Here is an 18,263-nt window from a genome sequence, read left to right as displayed (position 1 = left end):
ACACACACACACACACACACACACACACACACACACACACACACACACTTACTATTTCTCTCATATTAATAATCATTTACCATTGTGAAAATCCTGGATTTTTACCTTCCTCTTTTACCTACCAGAAATCGACCCCTTGCAGGTTATTCAGACAATATCTGAAGGACATTGTTGATAATGAGATTGGATTAACTTTCTCTTCAATACTGTTCAGACCCCACCCCAATAGAGAAGACCATTGTTATCTGCTCAGGTTTGGTAGGGGGTAGATTTTTTGTCAAGATTGCCCAGAACTGGGGGTGGTCTGGGGGCAAAAGTGACACAACCAAAGTCACATCCCCCAGATACTCATTAGAATAGGTCCACCTCTCATTACAATATTCATTCTCATTAACTGTTAACCAATCAGAGTTGATTGTCACCTCCTGGGAATATACATTCTTCCAAAGACATATAACCATCAAGAAGTTGCCATGAATGATCTCTGGTTTAAGAGAGACAGCCAAATGACCATCCTTTTATTAATTAATTATTAGCTATAATTAATAGAATGATTAATTACCCAGGAATTGTCTCTCAAATATTTTCTACATCATATATGTATTTATATACACACATATGTATATACATATGCATGCAGCATAAATATAAAGTGACTAAATATACAATGTAGTAAATATAAAACAGTTTGAAATAAAGGGTATTGCTATCAGGTGAGGGCATCAGAAGAAGTTTCAAGGAGAAAGTGGTCCTAGAAAGGGAAGATAGGGATTCCATGAGGAAGGCAGAGGTGAGTTGGGAAGTGCATTCTAGTCATCAGGGATAGCCAGTGCAAAAGCAAGACTAGAGACAAAGAATTGGAGTTTTATGAAGCTTTTCCTGATTCATCCCTGTCCCAGGCTGCTTGTGCCTTCCCTACCTCTTCTTACTCTAGACTATCTTGTATTTATTTTGTCATTTATACAAAATAAAAACTATGTTACCTGACAGGATGCAAGCTGCTAGAGAGGGTATAAGACAGATACACACAGTATACAGAAGGGCTGTTAGCAGAGGTTCACTTTTAATCTGGTCAGACAGGAGAGAAACTAAGACAGCTTTGAAGGGGTTAATAATCTTACTTTATTCTAGTCTAGTCTTACAAGGGTTGCAGATAATGGAGGCATAACTCCTACAGCATTCCCTAATCACCCTTCTCACAGGGGCAGGTGAAAAGGCGGGGGGCAACTACTTCTACATCTCAATGGGGTCAATCAAGACAAGCGCAGCTTGTGCATTCCCCTAAACCCCCTCAAGCCTCAATGGGGACTGGTTGAGGCAAACACAGATTCCCCCCAGGCCTTGATGGAGGCTGGTCAAAGCACATACAGCATTCCAGCTTGTGCATTCAACCCTAAGCATTCCCCACTCCTTGATCAGTGTCCACCTACTTTATAGGGCAACAGACAAAGAAGGCATATAGCTAACAGTAGTCTCACAAGTTTATATCACTTCATCCCTGTAACTCAATGCACAGTTGCAGTGGATATTTAGAAATGAAGCATAAATGTTTATATTATTTATCATTATATAATGCTGTGCAAGCATGGTGGAGATGTTTTCAGCCATAATTGTGAGAACTCACATCTAATACCTGGGAACAAGAGATTGTTATGGCAATGGATCCTGGAAAACTGAACTGAAAAAGATCCGGGGAGAAAATTTGTAACTTAAAATCTTGTGGAAATGAATGATGGAAAGTAGAAGTTAATAAAGAATTTGATAAAAAGAAAAATGTACTAAAAAAAATATGCAGCCCTTCAGTGTAATCCATGCTCCTTATAGCCTCAGTGTCTAGAAAACTGTGTTATATGCAGTATGAGCATAATAATGGCTAATTGGATTAGATTAGAAAATCATCAAGACTAGACCCTTTTGAATCAGAGCTTGCTATCACTTGCAAGAAAGAGTTGCAATCTGATGGCAAGGAATTTCTAGTCTTCCTCCTCATGACTTTTAATCACCTCATTAATCAGTATAGGAGAAGTAGGGTTTTAATTTAGCCCTGCTAATTCTGTCTAGGCTCTATCCACTATGTACCATTGCCTAAAGAATGTTGTAACCTGTACTCTGGACCAGACATATTGTAACAATAATGCAATATTCATAACACCCACATGGTTAGGAATATGCTGGTATAGATGTGAATGACAAAATATAACAGACTCTCCACATGGATGGCAGAACCAAAGCATTTGTTCAAATACCAGAAAACCAAGTCCCGGAACTGGAAAGCCAAAGTCATTACAATAGCCACAAAGTTGGCACACATGGTTATGCAGTTATATGCAGTTAATGCACCCATATTCCCAAGCCTTCACAACAGAACAGGCTCCCTCAAGCAGAGATCCTTCTCTCTCACTCATGGTAGCTCCTCAGCCTGGTTCGTGGAAGTTCTCAGCAGAAATTCCCAGAAGAAAGGTCTCAGCAGAAGCTCTGGCCTCCAGATGCTCACTGAGAGGAATTCTGACTTTCCAGCTGGGGTTTTTCCTTATATACAGTATTGCTTCTCCCTGTTCAGCCCCTTTCTGTTATGTCAGCCACTTCCTCCCAAGGTGTTAACTACTTCTGTGTTCATTAAATAGCTTAAACAAGGTGTTAACTTGAAACAAGGTGCTAAGTACCTGCTTACTTGACAATACAAAGGTGCATGGAAGATCTTCAGATTCCATTAACATTACCCATATCAAACTTGGGAGTCAGCCAGTAACTCTTTTGAATGTGACCAGAACTGATTAAAATATAATTGGGAAATATTTAATAAAATAAAAATGCAAAGCAACATAGGTAATGTTAATTTGTGTTTTTTGAAGCCAATGTGGGCCCATAGGAATACATTTCTAGTTTGAAATAACTGATCTATAGTATGAAATAGCATGACATGAGAATAGCAAACTCTAACATTTTTAATGGCGATGAAAGCAGTTCAGCATTGTGGGAAGAGCAATGGCGCCTTGTGTTATATCCTAACTCTGGCACTTTGAGATGATGGGTAAGTCATTATCTTCCCTGGGGCTTTCATTTTCCCACCTGTAAAGTAAGGGCATTGGGCAAGATAGCCACTGAAGTCCCTTCCAATTCTAAATCTATGATCCTATCTATCTACACTTGGTCCTTTAATTTTTTACCAAAGAAAAGGTTGAAAGTCAAGAAACTTAAAAGCCAAATGCAAATTTTAACATGTAGTTTACGGTCTTCTAGGAGAGAATAAAACAGTGGGACCAAATTTGTAGATGGCAATAAACTGAACTGGCATTGGGACAATTTCTCATTTGTTCTAATAGTGCTACAGAGCCATAGGAAATAAGACTTTCTCACAGTGACTAGAGAGAGGTGGAATAAGGTTATTGCAAAATATAATTCCCTAGGAAAAATATTTTAGATTACCTCTCCTTACCTCACTGTCATTTGTGCAATAAAGAGATCTTTACTTACAGTTGTGATCTTCTTAGTCCTTCCCAACCCCATTGCCACTATCAATTGCCAACAAACTACTACTAACCAACAGCTAACCCAAGAGTGATGCTCCCTAGAATAAACTTATTTTCAGCCCATCCTCTGCTACTATCCTGTGAGGGAGCAACCTTTGTGAAATGTGACCTCAAAAATGCCTTTGTAAGGTACCTCAGCCCTTGCTTCCTCAGCAGCCAAAGCTACCAAAAGCCTTGACAATAATGCTCTCCATACCAAAATTATTGTCAAGACTTAAAGAGATAAACTGAAAGAGATAAAGTTTTATCAATGAAAATAACAGAAAAGTTAAAAAAATGTATTTTACAAGCAGCTGGGAAATAAGATATACAGGCACTGGGGTATAAAAATCCATCCTGTCCTACTATAAAGTTATGGGGGATAGGGGAGGATATAAGAGAGAGCAGACTGGGGGAAGGAGTATTCAGTAGGGTCCTTATCTTGGGGGTAGGGTAGGGAAAAGATAGGGAGAAAATTTGTAAGTCAAAATCTTGTGAAAATGAATGTGGAAAACTAAAAATAAATAAATAAAATACTAATAAAAAAGTGAAAAAATAACTTCAAAGAAGATGAATGGCAATAGGTTTTACCACTGTGCCCCAAGGAAAACTTAGTCTTTCCATCTGATTTGTAACTAAAACCTTCTATTAGTGTATAAGAGAGCTTCTTGACAGCGGAAACTATCGAGTTTTTCTATTTGTTGCCCAGGATCTCAGTCAAGTGCTTTGCATATAGTAACCATGTGATAAGTGCTGCTTCATTTATTTATTCATTCATTCACAGAGACAAGTCAAAGTAATCCAGACCACACTTATTAAGCCTTAAAGATATTAAGCTAATAAGAAATGACAAGCAGGATGATTTAAAAAAAAAAAACAGAGAAAGACTTACACGAACTGAAGTGAACAGAACCAGGAGAACATTGGGCATAGCAAAAGTCAATATTGTTCAGTGAAGAATTGTGAATGACTTAGTTAATCTCAGCAATACAATTATCCAAGACAGTACCAAAGAATTAAGGATGAAGAATACTATCTACCTTCAGAGAAAAAACTGATACTGATTGAAGACAGATTGAAGCATGCTATTTTTACTTTCTTTCTTACATTTTTTTACTTGAGTCTTCAAGTACAAAATAAAAATTATGGAAATGTTTTACATAGTAGCACATGTATAACTGATATCTGATTGCTTACTGTTTTGGGGAGGGGATTGAGTGGGGAGAGAGGGAGGGATAGAATTTGGAACTCAAAACTTTAAATAAAATTTTAAAAAAATTGGAAAAATAGTAAGTTAATGATATCTGTTCTTCAACTTAAAAAAAAAAAACAACAAAAACAAACCTACAGTCATAAGGGACTGTAATTGTAACAGATACAAAATTGTAGCACATATGGCTGACTAGAATAAGGAAGACCTGAGTTCAAACATGGCCTCAGATACCATGTGACTGGGCAAATCACTTGAACCTCTGTTTGCCTTTATCTACTGGAAAAGGAAATGGCAAACCATTCCAGTATGTTTGCCAAGAAAATCCCATGGAGAGTATGGTCCATGGGTCATGTAGGTTTAGGTAGGGCTCTTAGACATTCAGGAGGTTTAGTGGACAGAATATTAGACTTCAAATTAGGAAGATCTGAATTCAAAACCTGCTTCAGATACTACTAGCTGTATGATCCACAGCAAACACTTAACTTCTCTTTAGCTCAGTTTCCTTATCTATAAGATGGGGATAATAATAACACCTACCAGTTAGGGTTGTTTTGAGGATCAGGTGTAATGATATGTATAAAGGACTTTCTAAAACTTAAGGCACTTTACACATATTAACTATTATTAATAATAATTGCTATCATTAAATACTGCTGCTACCCCTACTCTACTACTACTCTTACATTTCTTTTTCTCCTCTTCCTATTACTTTGTTGTTGAGTCACTTTAGTTTTGTCTAACTCTTCATTACCCCATTTAGGCTTTTCTTGGCAAAGGTACTGGAGCATTTTGCCATTTTCTAACTGTTACTACTACTTTACTATCCTTACTCCCACCACCACCACCACCACCACCACCACTCAATAAACAGGGGCTCAGAAAATTAAAGACTTGTGTAAGTTTGCCCAGTTAATAATCAAAGTCCAGATGTGAAGCCAGGTCTTCAGACTCTAAATCTATACACCATAGAGTACATCCAGTCTGGCATCTAATGTCAATATATTCTGCCTGTGCATTTGAAATACACCCTGCTGTTTCTTAGTCATCTTTCTTCCTGTCACCATTGAAACTAAAGGAAGCTTTGTTCTGGGGATTTCTCTTCTCTAGTTTTGCTTTGTACTCTGCCTCAGTCCTGTCTTCCTGAAGAAGATCTGTCTTGCTTTGCTTTTATCTTTCTGCCTTTGCTTTTGTTGTCCTGCTGAGAAATCAAATAAATTTCCAGACAGTTTTGCCTTGCTCTTAGCTTACTCGAGGGGAAAAAAAAGAACCTACACACACAAATCCGTCCTCCCCCCAAAGCAACAACACACAAAAAATCCCCAAATTTCACTAATCATGAACCCTCTTTTTTGCCTGTAAGTTCTCATGAAAGTAGCCACTACATAGAATTTGGCCCACAATTCTATCAGGAATGGAAGAATTAAGTGGCCTAACGTTATACTTCCAAAAACCTGCCAAAGCCCACGTCTGCATGCTTAAGGAGGCAGTATGACTTTGTGGGACTAAGTACAAAGCACTCCCTTTCTACAACAGCTTTAATGCTTTTACTAACCATGTCTGCAAAGAAATCGCCTATGGGGAATTGTCCAGGAAGAGATGCATTTTTCTTTGAAAAGAAATTGAAAATTTGCTGGAGACATTTCTTCAGAAAGTTGGTAATTGCCATCACTTTTGCAACTGTAGTCTGTCTTGCAATTTCTATATAGTATTTAAGTAGAAATATAAAAAAATTATAGTAAATATATGGATTAAAGGGGCTTAATTCATTCTTATCATTATTATTAGGTTTTATAAAATTCCTAGATGTGGAAAGGAAGCCCTCATTCTATAGATCAATAAGCTGAATGTTAGAAGAGATGACTTTTGTAAAAGTTGATCTTTTAACACCAAACTCTCACTTTTTACCATGGAAATATATCTAAAATTATAATATAAGTAAAAGAGATATGTGATTCAATTTACCAAAATTCAATTTGAAAAATACATTTCAATGATATATATATACTGCATAAAGGAAGGTATGACTGGACCCAGAGAAGCAAATTACCATTTAAAAAAGTAATAACAGACAGTGGCTTATTGCTTAAAAGTTGATATCTCATTCTTCATGAGACAGTAGGAAAAACTATAAAATACTTTCATGATCAATCATTGGCAAAACTGTTAAATAAGGGAACAATTTTATCTCCTGTATCCTTTCTCCTTCTGTTCCTCTGATGATGATTTTCCTCTTCCCCTTTCCTCTGACTACCTGGCTGTGCTCTCAATGCTGTCTCCCCTCTGTGCTTTCCTTAGGGGACCCCAAAGGTCCATTCAATAGAGACTATCATTAATGTTGTTATTATTCTTATTCTCATCATACATTCAATGGAATTCAGAAAGAAACGGGCAGAGAATAAGTGGTTATCTCATTTTTATGTTTAATGTCTGGTGTACTGACTATTGCACAGATAGAAAAAAATGACAATTTTGTAAATTAATCTAAGTGATGGAATGCACTCATCTGGCCTCATCTTCAGGGTACTTGTAGTAATAAGCACAATGTCAAAGATTAAAATTTTTCCTCTTCCCACATAGTTTTGATTTCTTCTGCTAGGTCTCTAGATTTTGAGAATTTTTCCTTTGGCATAGTTTAAAGGTTATGAGTATTCAGTATGGTGGTATTCACTAAGGATATTGTTCTTACATTTCTATAAACCAGAGTTATGTCTGGGCAACTTTTAGCAGCAGTTTTGTCTTTGAAAATGCTCTGGTAACAGTACAATTCCACTCCCCTCAATTCTTAAGGGTATATGGGGTTTGAATGTGCAGTACAGGGATTTGTAGTCTGTTGTTAGTTCATGAAGGTTAGTGAGCTTTGGTGGATAATTCTAGCTGTGATAATCTTTCAAAGTATTCAGTAGGTGATAAATTTTTACAACCTACAGTGATACATTGCATAGTTTCAACTCTAAGACCTCTAAAAGAGGAGAGAATGGTGAGGACTCTTACAGAATTCTGGGATTTGGAGTTTTTTTTATTTCCTGAGGCAATGAAATATTGAATACTTTGGGGCACAAAAGGAGAGCCCCAAAAAACAAAGCTGAAAGAACCTAGCTACTAGTATGGTGATGTGCTTTCCTTCTAGCCTTAGGGAGCAACAACTGGGTAATAGCAGTGGATCCAGTGATGGTTTTTTTGTTGTTTTTGTGTGTGTTTTTTTTTTTTACCATTTCTAGGTGAAGTGGCATCTGTTTTAAAAGAATATCTGGAAGGCTTTTTAGCCTATCATTCAATCTAAGAACATCTACCAGTCCTTCTTCTAGAAAAGAGAAAAGTTAATCTTTTTATAGTTGCCTTAGAGAAGTGGGTTCTATGTCTTATTTAGATTATGCAATTTTTATTTGTATATCTTCTACTTCTATTGCTATTCATTTTACTGTTTCAAAAGTAAAGTTAAGGCTCATATTTTGAAAGTATTAACTGCCCTAAATGATTTTTTCTCCTATTGATCTTTTATTTTAGGATACCAATAAGTATCTTGACATATAGAGAGGCAGTATTCTCTTTTTACAATATCGACTCTAGAAGCCACACCTCCTCAGTATCTCTACCGGGGCTTCTCCCTCCTTCTAGTTGGAGAGAATTGGTTGGGGGGAAGAAGGGTAAGAGGATGGATATCTGAGGGTTCTTTTTAGATTCTCCTCCTAGAGAGGACACTTACTCCTTGTTTATTTCATGTCTTGAAAAGACTTAAGTATTTGTTTTGTTGTCATACAATTGCTTCTATTTGACATCCATATTCAAGTTTCAAGACTTAAGCTTCTATTTTTCCTTGGCATCTGTAAGGATTTTGTTATTATTGAGTCCAAATGATTTTTTGATATCCTTAGAGAAAGCTCCTATAAGATGAAGATGCTATTCAGTGTTTTTTAAATTTTCTTTTAATTCCAGCTAAACTCTGTAACCTGATGTCATCCATTGACATCAAGTAATTAACATGATGATTGGTATTTCCTCTTTGATGTGGGAGCCATACTCAGTTCTATTTAGGAGGAATAATAAGGAACTGAAGATAACTCAGAGCATCAGCAGGCTTAAACTGATTCACTGGAAGATGTCACATTTTACATCAATTATTCTAGGCATTTATTGGGTCATTTCTCTCTTTTATATAAAGAAAACTTTCCTATGTAGATATCAAATCCTCCAGAAGTCTCACTATGCTTGGATCTATGTAATACTGTTGCAATATGTAACTAAGCCATGATTGTGCATCTGAGTCAAAGGTTTTATGAAAATCAATAAAGATGCTTTCTGGTAACTTATTCAATAATTACTGAATTGAAAAATAAGTTGGACTTTATGCTGGGAGAGCTTTTGGTACACCCATTTTGTTCCTTGGTCAATGCATTTTTCCTTGTAAGCGATCTCAGATTTTTATTTATCAATATAAGGTGTGAAATCTTTGGATAAAATAGATAAAAATGTAATTGATTGTTTCCCATTTATACGGTATGATAATTGTTTCTACATTGTATCCTTCATTACAATGCGAGCTCTTTGTGGCAAGGATCATGTTTTTCTTCCCTTTCATCCTCTTTCATCCTCTTCTATGAATTTTAGATAGAATAGCTTGTAGAACAAGTTTTTAACCCATAATCATTCTTTTACATTTAATGTTCTGCAGAACATGAAAACAACAACAAAAAACCAAAACATGTGTTGTAGTTGTTGAATCAAAGTATTGCAATATAAACTTATCTTCAATAGACTTACTGAAAGCATACTCTGTATGTCAGGTATCAAACAAGAAACATGAATGACATGTACCCTATCCTGTTCCCACATAATTGTGATCTTATTAATTATAATTATTGCATTTTTATTGTTATTATTATCCTTGATTTCTTTTTTCTATGGGAAATATATAAGAACCATGGAGGAGACCCTCAATGAAAACAAGCAAAAACAACAGGTACCAGGTAGGCTTTTCTAGGCAGTGTACAGCAGTACATTCCTAGACTTGGAGTCAGTATGATCTGGGTCCAAAACTTGTGGGATGCTAGCTGTATGACAATTAATGAGTCTATTATTGTTGGGAAGCTTGAACAAACAGTAAACTAAATGTATAAATAAGATAAATGTGCCAGTTGGATACATTAAAGCTTGACACACCAGTTATGACAGTGTTATCTTCTCTAGGGTTTCTCCACTTTCACATATATAGTCCCTCAAACCAAAAGAACAAAGAGCTAACTCTAGAAATGCAGGTATTGATGAGCCAGCATGAGATGAATTTAGGGGAGAAAGGACCTACCTGAAATCACATCATATAGGCAGTCTTCTCTTTCTTTTCTTTTCTTTTTTTTTTTTTTTTTTTTTGCTTTTCGGAAGGCAATTGGGGTTAAGTGACTTGCCTAAGGTCACATGGCTAGTAAATGTGTCAAGTGTCTGAGGCTGGATCTGAACTCAGGTCCGTTGGTGCTCTATTCACTGTGCCACCTAGCCACCCCTTAGCAGTCTTCTCTTTCATTTACTCTAAAATCCAGACCTGACTATATGTTTTTGGAGAAGGTTTGTCAGAATGTCATTTGTTTGTATTTTTAACCACTATAATTCCTCACAAGTCGTTTTTTTATTCATGAAAATACAAGAGGGCCTCACTGATAAGTTAGGTCTTTAGAATCTGAAATAAGCAGCAGAATTTTCAGAAATACTACAAAGTAAAAGTTTCTAAGAAGTACTAATGGTGTCCAGAGTCACCATATGCTATTGAATCCTCCTGAATGGATGGAAGGTAGAATTCTCTACAAAGCAATTAAGGTAATTAAGAAAGTGGCCATCACAATTAGATCTTTAGCAGCCATATCTGTGTCCCTGGTGCAAAGAGAGTAATTACAGATTCAATTACTCCTTTTCAGTGGGAATTGGTTGAAGTTATTTTTTTTAATGCAGGATAATTATCCTGTTCCCTAGATATTCTTCTTAGGGAGTCCTCTTAATCTTGTTTAGAATTTTAGCAAATGTTGATTTAGTTTTTATTGATTTAATTTTTGGAGGGCAAAGAGCATAGCTCTAGATCATAAGCTCACTGAGGATAGGGTCATTATCTTGGAGAATTTAGTGTAGTTCTGTTTATTCCATGCTATCCAGCACACTATCTCACAAGGGCAAAGGTGCAAACAGTATTTTTTTGGAATGAATGAAGGTTGAATGAATGCTAAAATAGCTTATCAGTATGCATTCCCTAATGGAGAGAGAAATGGAAGGTTTCCTAACCCACTGTAACTCTTTGGGACATTTCCATTTTACCTCACTGCTGTAATTAAGGATATGGGTTTGTTGTTGTGGCTTTTTGGCCTTCTTTTGCTTTTGCCTCTAGAGAACAGTTTTTCCAAAAAATATATCATTTTGACATCATGCAATACAGGGTCTATAAAAGGATGAAACAAAGGACAAGCTTTTAAAAACCAACATTCTTCAGCAGTTTTATGACTATGGGTCATGGAATACTTCAGTATCAGAATAAGTGAGGTTAAAGATCTTTCAAAAGCAAAGGAGAAGCACATGGATAGTGTGAGTAGGCTGTGGTCAGCACATTACAAACAGGAAATAGGTAAAGGATAATATCAATGAAGTGTAGAAGGGGAAAAGAAACTGGAATGATCATGTGGTATGTATGAGAAAAAACTTATCAATAGCATGCTCATTCCATAGGCTTCTTCCCAAACACCCAGAAATTTGCATTATTGCATTTTTAAAGGAAGTGAACATAAGTATTCCTAGCCATGCCATGGGAACCGATGGAAATAAAATGAAACCTAACAGACTATAAAAAACCTTCTGTACCTTTCTTGACTCCCAGGCTGGAGTCTTTAGCCAGGCTGAGCCTGGGGCTATGGCAGTGGAATGGGATCCTGGCAAAGGACAGCTTCCCTCAACTCCAGCCTGGAGCTCCTACACAGCCTCTTTTGCCCACAGATAAGAGGAAGGAGGAACCTATCTTGCAAAGAGACTTCATTTGGAAAGAAGAAAGGGTAACCAGGCTGGAGTGGGAAAACCATATTCCTGGTATTCCAATCCTCATCTCTGATCTCCACTTCAGCATCCATCAAGTTCTTCAGGAATGGGCAACACTGGTCAGCGTTGCCAGTGTTCCAAAGAGCAAAAAGCAAAAAGCATAGGTCTTCTGAACTGGCCTCAAATGCTATAAACAGTGATGATGACATAATCCCCTCTAGGGCTGAGCTCCAAGCAGTTTGAAGGCAAACTTTCCCCAGGAGACATCAATGAATTTATAGGTCCACTGGAGAATTTGTTTGTATACTCAATATATATACTGAGTATATATCACTACAGATAGTCACACTAATGTTGTTCTGTTTCCTCATTTGTAAAATGAATGAGTTAGATGAGATGATCTCTAAAGTAATTTACAATTCTAACAATCTATAAATTCGTATTGGAAAGAAGAGGGGACTGGGAGTCCAGAGAATTGATGCTCTAGGGTTCCTTTTCCCCAAGAAGCTATCTGCTCTCATTCAGGTACCCTCAGGATTGTGTTGGAACCCCTCCAACACTTGAAGTGACTGTTAAATCTTCAGAATGGGCATTTACACCTCAGAAATACTACAAATCAGGGCTTCATATATTGTTTTGTTGCTAATAATGCAAATTTAACTTAGAAGTGTGTTGCATATCATTCCCCTCCCCCTGTCTCGTGCCCTACTTTTAAATATGTAGCAGTACATCCAATTCCTGTATGCTCTCCTCCTCTCTGGTACCCACCTCCCTTCTTACTCTGCCAGTCCTCTGGGAATCCTTTCCTCTCTTCCCCTCACACAAAGCTTGAAGCTTCTGAACTTGGAATATCCCAGCTAGAAATAGCTATGTTGAGTTTTTTTTTAGGTGACTCATTTTCCCCTTGCTAAAACCTAAGGATGGATACTCTGTAAGACTTAAATAGGACTCTCTGCTCGGTGTAAGACACCTGAGGGTTGTGATCTAGGACCGGCATGGAACCAAGCTGTTCCAGCATCTGTCCTGACCCCAGAGCATCTGGAATTTCCCTGAAGAACTGATCCAGGAGTCCCTGTAAAGACTCTTCTTGCCATGGACTAATGATCATCACACTCATGTTGCCACTGAGCAATACTCTTAGCTTTGTACTGATTCTATGACACATTCCCAGTACTCCTTTGAAGGTGCTAGCCCTGCACCCAGTGTGAGAGTGGCCTTTCCTATTGCAGAATGATTTGTTCTGACTCCAACATATAAGGAAGTCTCTGGAGAGCCTTAATACTCTTCCTGTCCTTGCCTCCTTACATATTTCCTGTTAAGATACAGTCTTCTTTAAACACCTGTAACAAAAGTGACAGTTTATTTTCAGTAAATGATTGGCACATCTAATGAGTAAAGGTCTGACTCATCTAATTTCTCTGTGAGACCCTTTTAGCCCCAGTGGCAGACTTTGACACTTGGGTTCTAGGTTACTGCCCCTAATTATTGGCTTGCTGCTTAGAATCTCTGAGTTTTAGCTTTTCATCTCAAAAGTCAGGATGAAGAGAAAAGCAGGACCACAAATTTAGTGGTAGAAGCGGCCTAAGAGTTCATTTAGCCCCTTTCGCTCATTTTACAAAGAGACGCCTAGAGATATGAAGTGATTTGTCCAAAGTTACCCAGGTAATAAGTGGTAGTGTTGAGGTTTAGAGTTGGGAAGTTGGTTCAGGTGTTTAAGAATACACTTAGACCCTCTCTTTTATCAAATGGAAGCTTTGTATTTTATAAGAAAAACATCACAGGCCTCCTTAGCAAGAAAGCCCAGCAAGGCTCCAATATTTGGGGGAGTTATGCTTATATAGAGGTTTCAGAATGATGATGTAGTTTTAGAGGTTTTTATGGGGGTTAAAGATTAAAGACAGGACAGGATGAGGGAGACAAAAGGAATTCTTTATGGTTTAAGGAATTAGGGATGGGGCAGAAGGATACAGTTTAAAAATTAAAGAACCTGGGGAATGCAGGAAAAGGGAGACAAAAGCAATTCTTTTGGTACAGGTTCAAGATAAGGGGGGGGGGAAAGGACTTTAGGGCACCTTCAAGTTACAGAATAAGCTACAGGGCTTCACAAAGTATTGAAAGAGCAATCTTTAATATTATTTTTAACCCTCTGGGTACTGTTTATATCTGCATCAGTAGGTATGGGATATGAACCCAGATGCTCTGACTCCAGATCTAGGGGGTATTTCTACTGTATCAGACTATAAAAATTATTAATAAAGATTACATTATTAACATTATTAAGAATAAGTAAGTCATGGATTACAGAAGAATTACATATTCTCTCTCTTATATATTCTATCTAGTAGTATGGTATAGAATTATTATGAATAATACTAGGGCTTTTATACCTCAGTTTCTCTATGTGTAAAAGGAGGCTGTTGAGTCAGATCTGTAAGACCCTTCTAGGTGTATTTATGATGTGAAAGAATCACTAAGGTGCTTTCCAGCTCTAACAACCTACATAACAATAATAAATAGATCACATCCATATAAATCAATCACCAAGCATTTATTAAGTGCATTTATTAAGAGAGAGCTTTCTGATTACGAAGCACTTTCGCATAGATTATCTCATCTGATTCTCCAATTCAATGACATTGAGAAGGGGCTGCCCGAATGAATGTGGAGTCTTTCAATACTTGGCAGGAAAACAAAGAAAGGATGCAGCCCAGTTAATCTCAACAAAAACTTATATTAAGGATACTCTCTTTGATATATGTTCCATACTAAATAACAGGAGCACATTCCACTAAAAATAAAATTACTCCTTCCTACTCCAAAAAGAAAAGGAAAGGAGAGAAAAGGAAAGAAACCAAAAACAAATGTAGAAGTTTCTGGAGTCAATGGTCAAAGGTGGCTTATTTCCTGCTCTCTGTTAATAGGCTAGAGTTATTACCGCTACTGATTTGTTTAGCCATTGAGTCCATTAACCTTTTCTTTGGGAAATGGTAGGGAGTGCAAAACAATTCCCCTATATGCACTGGCCAAATTTGGTAATTAACTGTATGAACTACACACCACATCACAGAAAAGAATAACTAGATGTTGCTAGGCAACCACAGTGTTGAAACTATCAATTGATAGCATGCCCTGAGCATCATTGAGTCCAAGAGCTGGAAAGGACTTTAGGGATCATCTGATCCCAAACTGAGGGACTAGAGAGGTGAAGTGATGTGTACAAGATGACAAAGCTGGTTAATAACAGAGCCACAGTAGGACTCAAATCTTGGGGATCCCAAACCAGGGCTCCTCTTGTACCATTCTGACTTCTGAATCTGAGTAAAATGAGATCGTAGATTCAGAGTGGGAAAGGACCTTTGAGAGCATTTTATTCAGTTTCCTTCTTCTACAGATGAGGACATTGAGGGTGAGAGACCTCCAACTGACATACCTGTAGTCACGAAACTAATAGGTGTCAGGGGGAGAATTTGATTCCAGGTCTTTCTTTTGACTTTTGTTTGTATCCCTGTGTTTGGCACATAGTAGACACTTCATATATACGCATTGACTGAAGATAATATGCAAACAAGATATCTATCTATCTATATACAGAGGGTGGCACATAGTAGGTGCTTAATAAATGCTTATTACTTCCCCTCCTTTCCCTGATTTTCCTGTCTTCCTTCTGGTGTCACCTAAAATTCTACCTTCTACATGAATGCTTCCCTTCCTTTAAGATTATTTAAAATCTATCATCTCTCTCTCTCTCTGTCTCCTTCCTTCCCTCCCCCCTCTATCTCTCTGTTTTGATATAGATATCTTATTTGTGTATCATCTCTTCCATTAGACAGTGAGCACTCGAGAGCAAGAAATTTTTGTTTTTGTCTTTTTTTTTAGTATCTCCAGTGCTTGGCACATAGTAGGCGCTTAATACATGCCTGCTGATTGAATGGAAAGGTCAGGGAACATCTATTGTAAATGGGACACTTAACTACCCTTTTAAAAACAGTAAAACAACTAGAGATTTTTTTAAAGATGGAACTATCCTTGGCATTTAAGCCATATACATGTCCTAGCATGAGTTACTTTATTTAGAGAACCAGACAACTACTTAGCTCTACATTCAGAGAGTTTATGTGGGTGACAGAAAGAAGAAATTGTGGAATGAAGGTCTTGGTAGACTAGGGGACTCTGGACATATAGAAGGGATCATCACGAGATCCTGGGACATGTATGGAGACAAGAGGAAGGAAGAAGGTAAGAGAGGAATTCATAAAGAGAGATAGGAAGACCACTTTGCATACCTTTCAATTTATATAGAGATTCTCCCATACCAGTAGCTATATCTAAAATAGTGGTTAAAGCTAAATCTCTTTAATCTGGAAATGAAACAATGGATATTAAAAGGCAAATTCAAGAGTGAGGAAGATATGAGTTGAAGGTACTTACTACCTATGTGACCTTGTGCAAGTCACTTAACTGCTGTGTGCCTCAGTTTACTCAATAGCAAAATGGGGATAATAATAACACCTTCTCCTTACAGTTTTTGTAACAATCAAATGAGATAATATTTGTAAAGGGCTTAGTACAGGGCCTTACACATAGTAGGTCCTATATAAATTCCAGATGCTATTATTATTCCCACCTGACACTAAATTATCTGGGTTTTCCTTCTACCTCTTTGACTGCTCTTTTTGCCCCCAGCTTCCTCCTCCTAATTCCAAAATGTGGGCATATTTCAAGGTTCAATCCTCAGCCCTGTAGTTCCTTCATTCTCTCTTGGAAAAGCTATCTATTTCTTTTGCTTCAATTATTTTCTCTATGCAGGTACCTCTCAAATATTGCCTGAGCAAGCCCTTCTGCCCTCTGAAGTTCTAAGTGCCTCCTGGTTGTTTCCATAAATACATCCTGTTGTCACCTAAAGCTCAAATGACTAAAACTAAGTAGAGGTTCCTTCTCTCAAACTTGTCAATTTTTCAGACTTAGCATTTGCTTCAAGTGACATTCTTCTTCCAGGCTTGAAACATTAGATTCATCTTTGATTCTGCCCTCTCTTTTGCTTACAATCTTGTAAGTCACCAAGTCTTGTTGATTCTTTCTTTAGAATTTCCGTTAAATTATTCTCCTTTTTCTGTTATAGGGCCTGCTAAACATTTACTGATTAATTGATGGGTGATTGATTACCTTACATTTGGACAATGGGGATTGTCTTCTATTTACCCCAGCCCCCATCTCTCCCTGATTCCATCCAACCTAGAAGTGGTAGCCAGATTAATTTTCCTAAATTAAAATTTTATCATGCAGTCTGGCTCAAAACTTGTCAATTATGACTCATTACTTAAAAGATAAAGTCCTAATTCCTTACTCCCTAATTCAAGACTCTCCACAATCTGATCTTTTCCAACTTTCTGTCCCACTTTTCCCCTCTATAGATAATTAGCTCCTTATAATTTATTTTTCTTCTTTTGTTTCTAGTCCACACAATGAAAGCCATAGTGGAGAGTGTGTTGGACTTGGACTCCAATAGCCTTTGATTCAAATCCTGTCTCTGATATTTACGAGTCAATAAATCTCTCTTAGTTTCCTTACTTGTAAAATGGAAATAAAATTATTCCTATAATACCTATGTCCTGATATCCTGAAAGGCTCAAATGAGACAAAGATAGAGACTCTTACTGATGTAATATCATAAATGATAAAGCTCTTTCTACCAATACAAGTCAGCACCTTCTCTGAAACTTCGAGTCATAGATGCCAAAGGGAACTAAAGAGGCTAAGTCACTTTCATGGAGATACAGAGTCCATATTTGTCAAAGATGAGATTCAAACCTAGCTCTTCCTGGTTCAGAACACAGCTCTCTACCAACCATGCCACCATCTTTATGTGTAAAGTATTTCTTAGAATTTGACAGCTCCATGTAAATTACAATTATTCTTATCACAAAACTTATAATCAAACAGCTCCTGATTCTGGGAATGTCTTTCCTCCTCCACTTTAATTTTCCTACTTCCTATCTCTCATTCAAGAACCAACTTAATTCTCAACTTCTTTGAATGAGCTTATCTGAATTCCCATGATATTTTTGTATTTATTTCTCTTTGCATTTATCTCTTATATAGCTAGTTATCTTTTATATGCATATTCCTTATCTCACAAACTAAAGTTCTTAAATGACAAGGAGGGTAAGTGTCAAATATCTTCAAATCCCTCCCCAAATATAATACTACAAATTACACTTTGTAAACACAATTTATTGACTATTTGATGGAAGAGCCTGCACATTGACTAGCTGTCCTGAGCACTGACAGTATTCAAAATTGCTTTTTTTTCCCCTTGACAACTTGAGGAAAGCCTCCTAGAAGCTTTATGATGAGCAGTAAGCTTTTGCTCTAAAGTTTAACTTGAAATAGGGCAAAGAGAATGTGAGATGAAATGACAGGTCACAGAAAAAGCAGCTAAAGAAAAGAGAAATTAATGGGAAATTACTAAAATTTCTGAACATTGCTATAGCCTATCTGTGCAAGTTCGTGGCTTCTCTAGCCTTTAATGATATTTTAAT

At 37.1% G+C, this 18,263-nt stretch overlaps 1 protein-coding gene across 1 annotated transcript in view; it reads right to left on the bottom strand.

Moving 5' to 3' along the window:
• The window catches only part of LOC138157377 (contactin-associated protein-like 2), a 2,155,842-nt gene that overhangs the window by 492,318 nt on the left and 1,645,261 nt on the right, over positions 1-18,263 (bottom strand). Inside the window, exon 14 of the mRNA XM_069082919.1 lies at positions 6,913-6,924. Coding sequence (XP_068939020.1) covers positions 6,913-6,924 — 12 coding nt within the window. The remainder of the gene's footprint in view (positions 1-6,912; positions 6,925-18,263) is intronic.

Source organism: Petaurus breviceps, unplaced genomic scaffold, assembly GCF_028583685.1.
Source record: "Petaurus breviceps papuanus isolate PSGF00001 unplaced genomic scaffold, PetGlider_PUasm1.0 112, whole genome shotgun sequence".
NCBI classification, from domain to species: Eukaryota; Metazoa; Chordata; class Mammalia; order Diprotodontia; family Petauridae; genus Petaurus; species Petaurus breviceps.
Note: the sequence above shows the minus strand (reverse complement) of the source record. Positions and strands in the feature narration are given on the sequence as shown.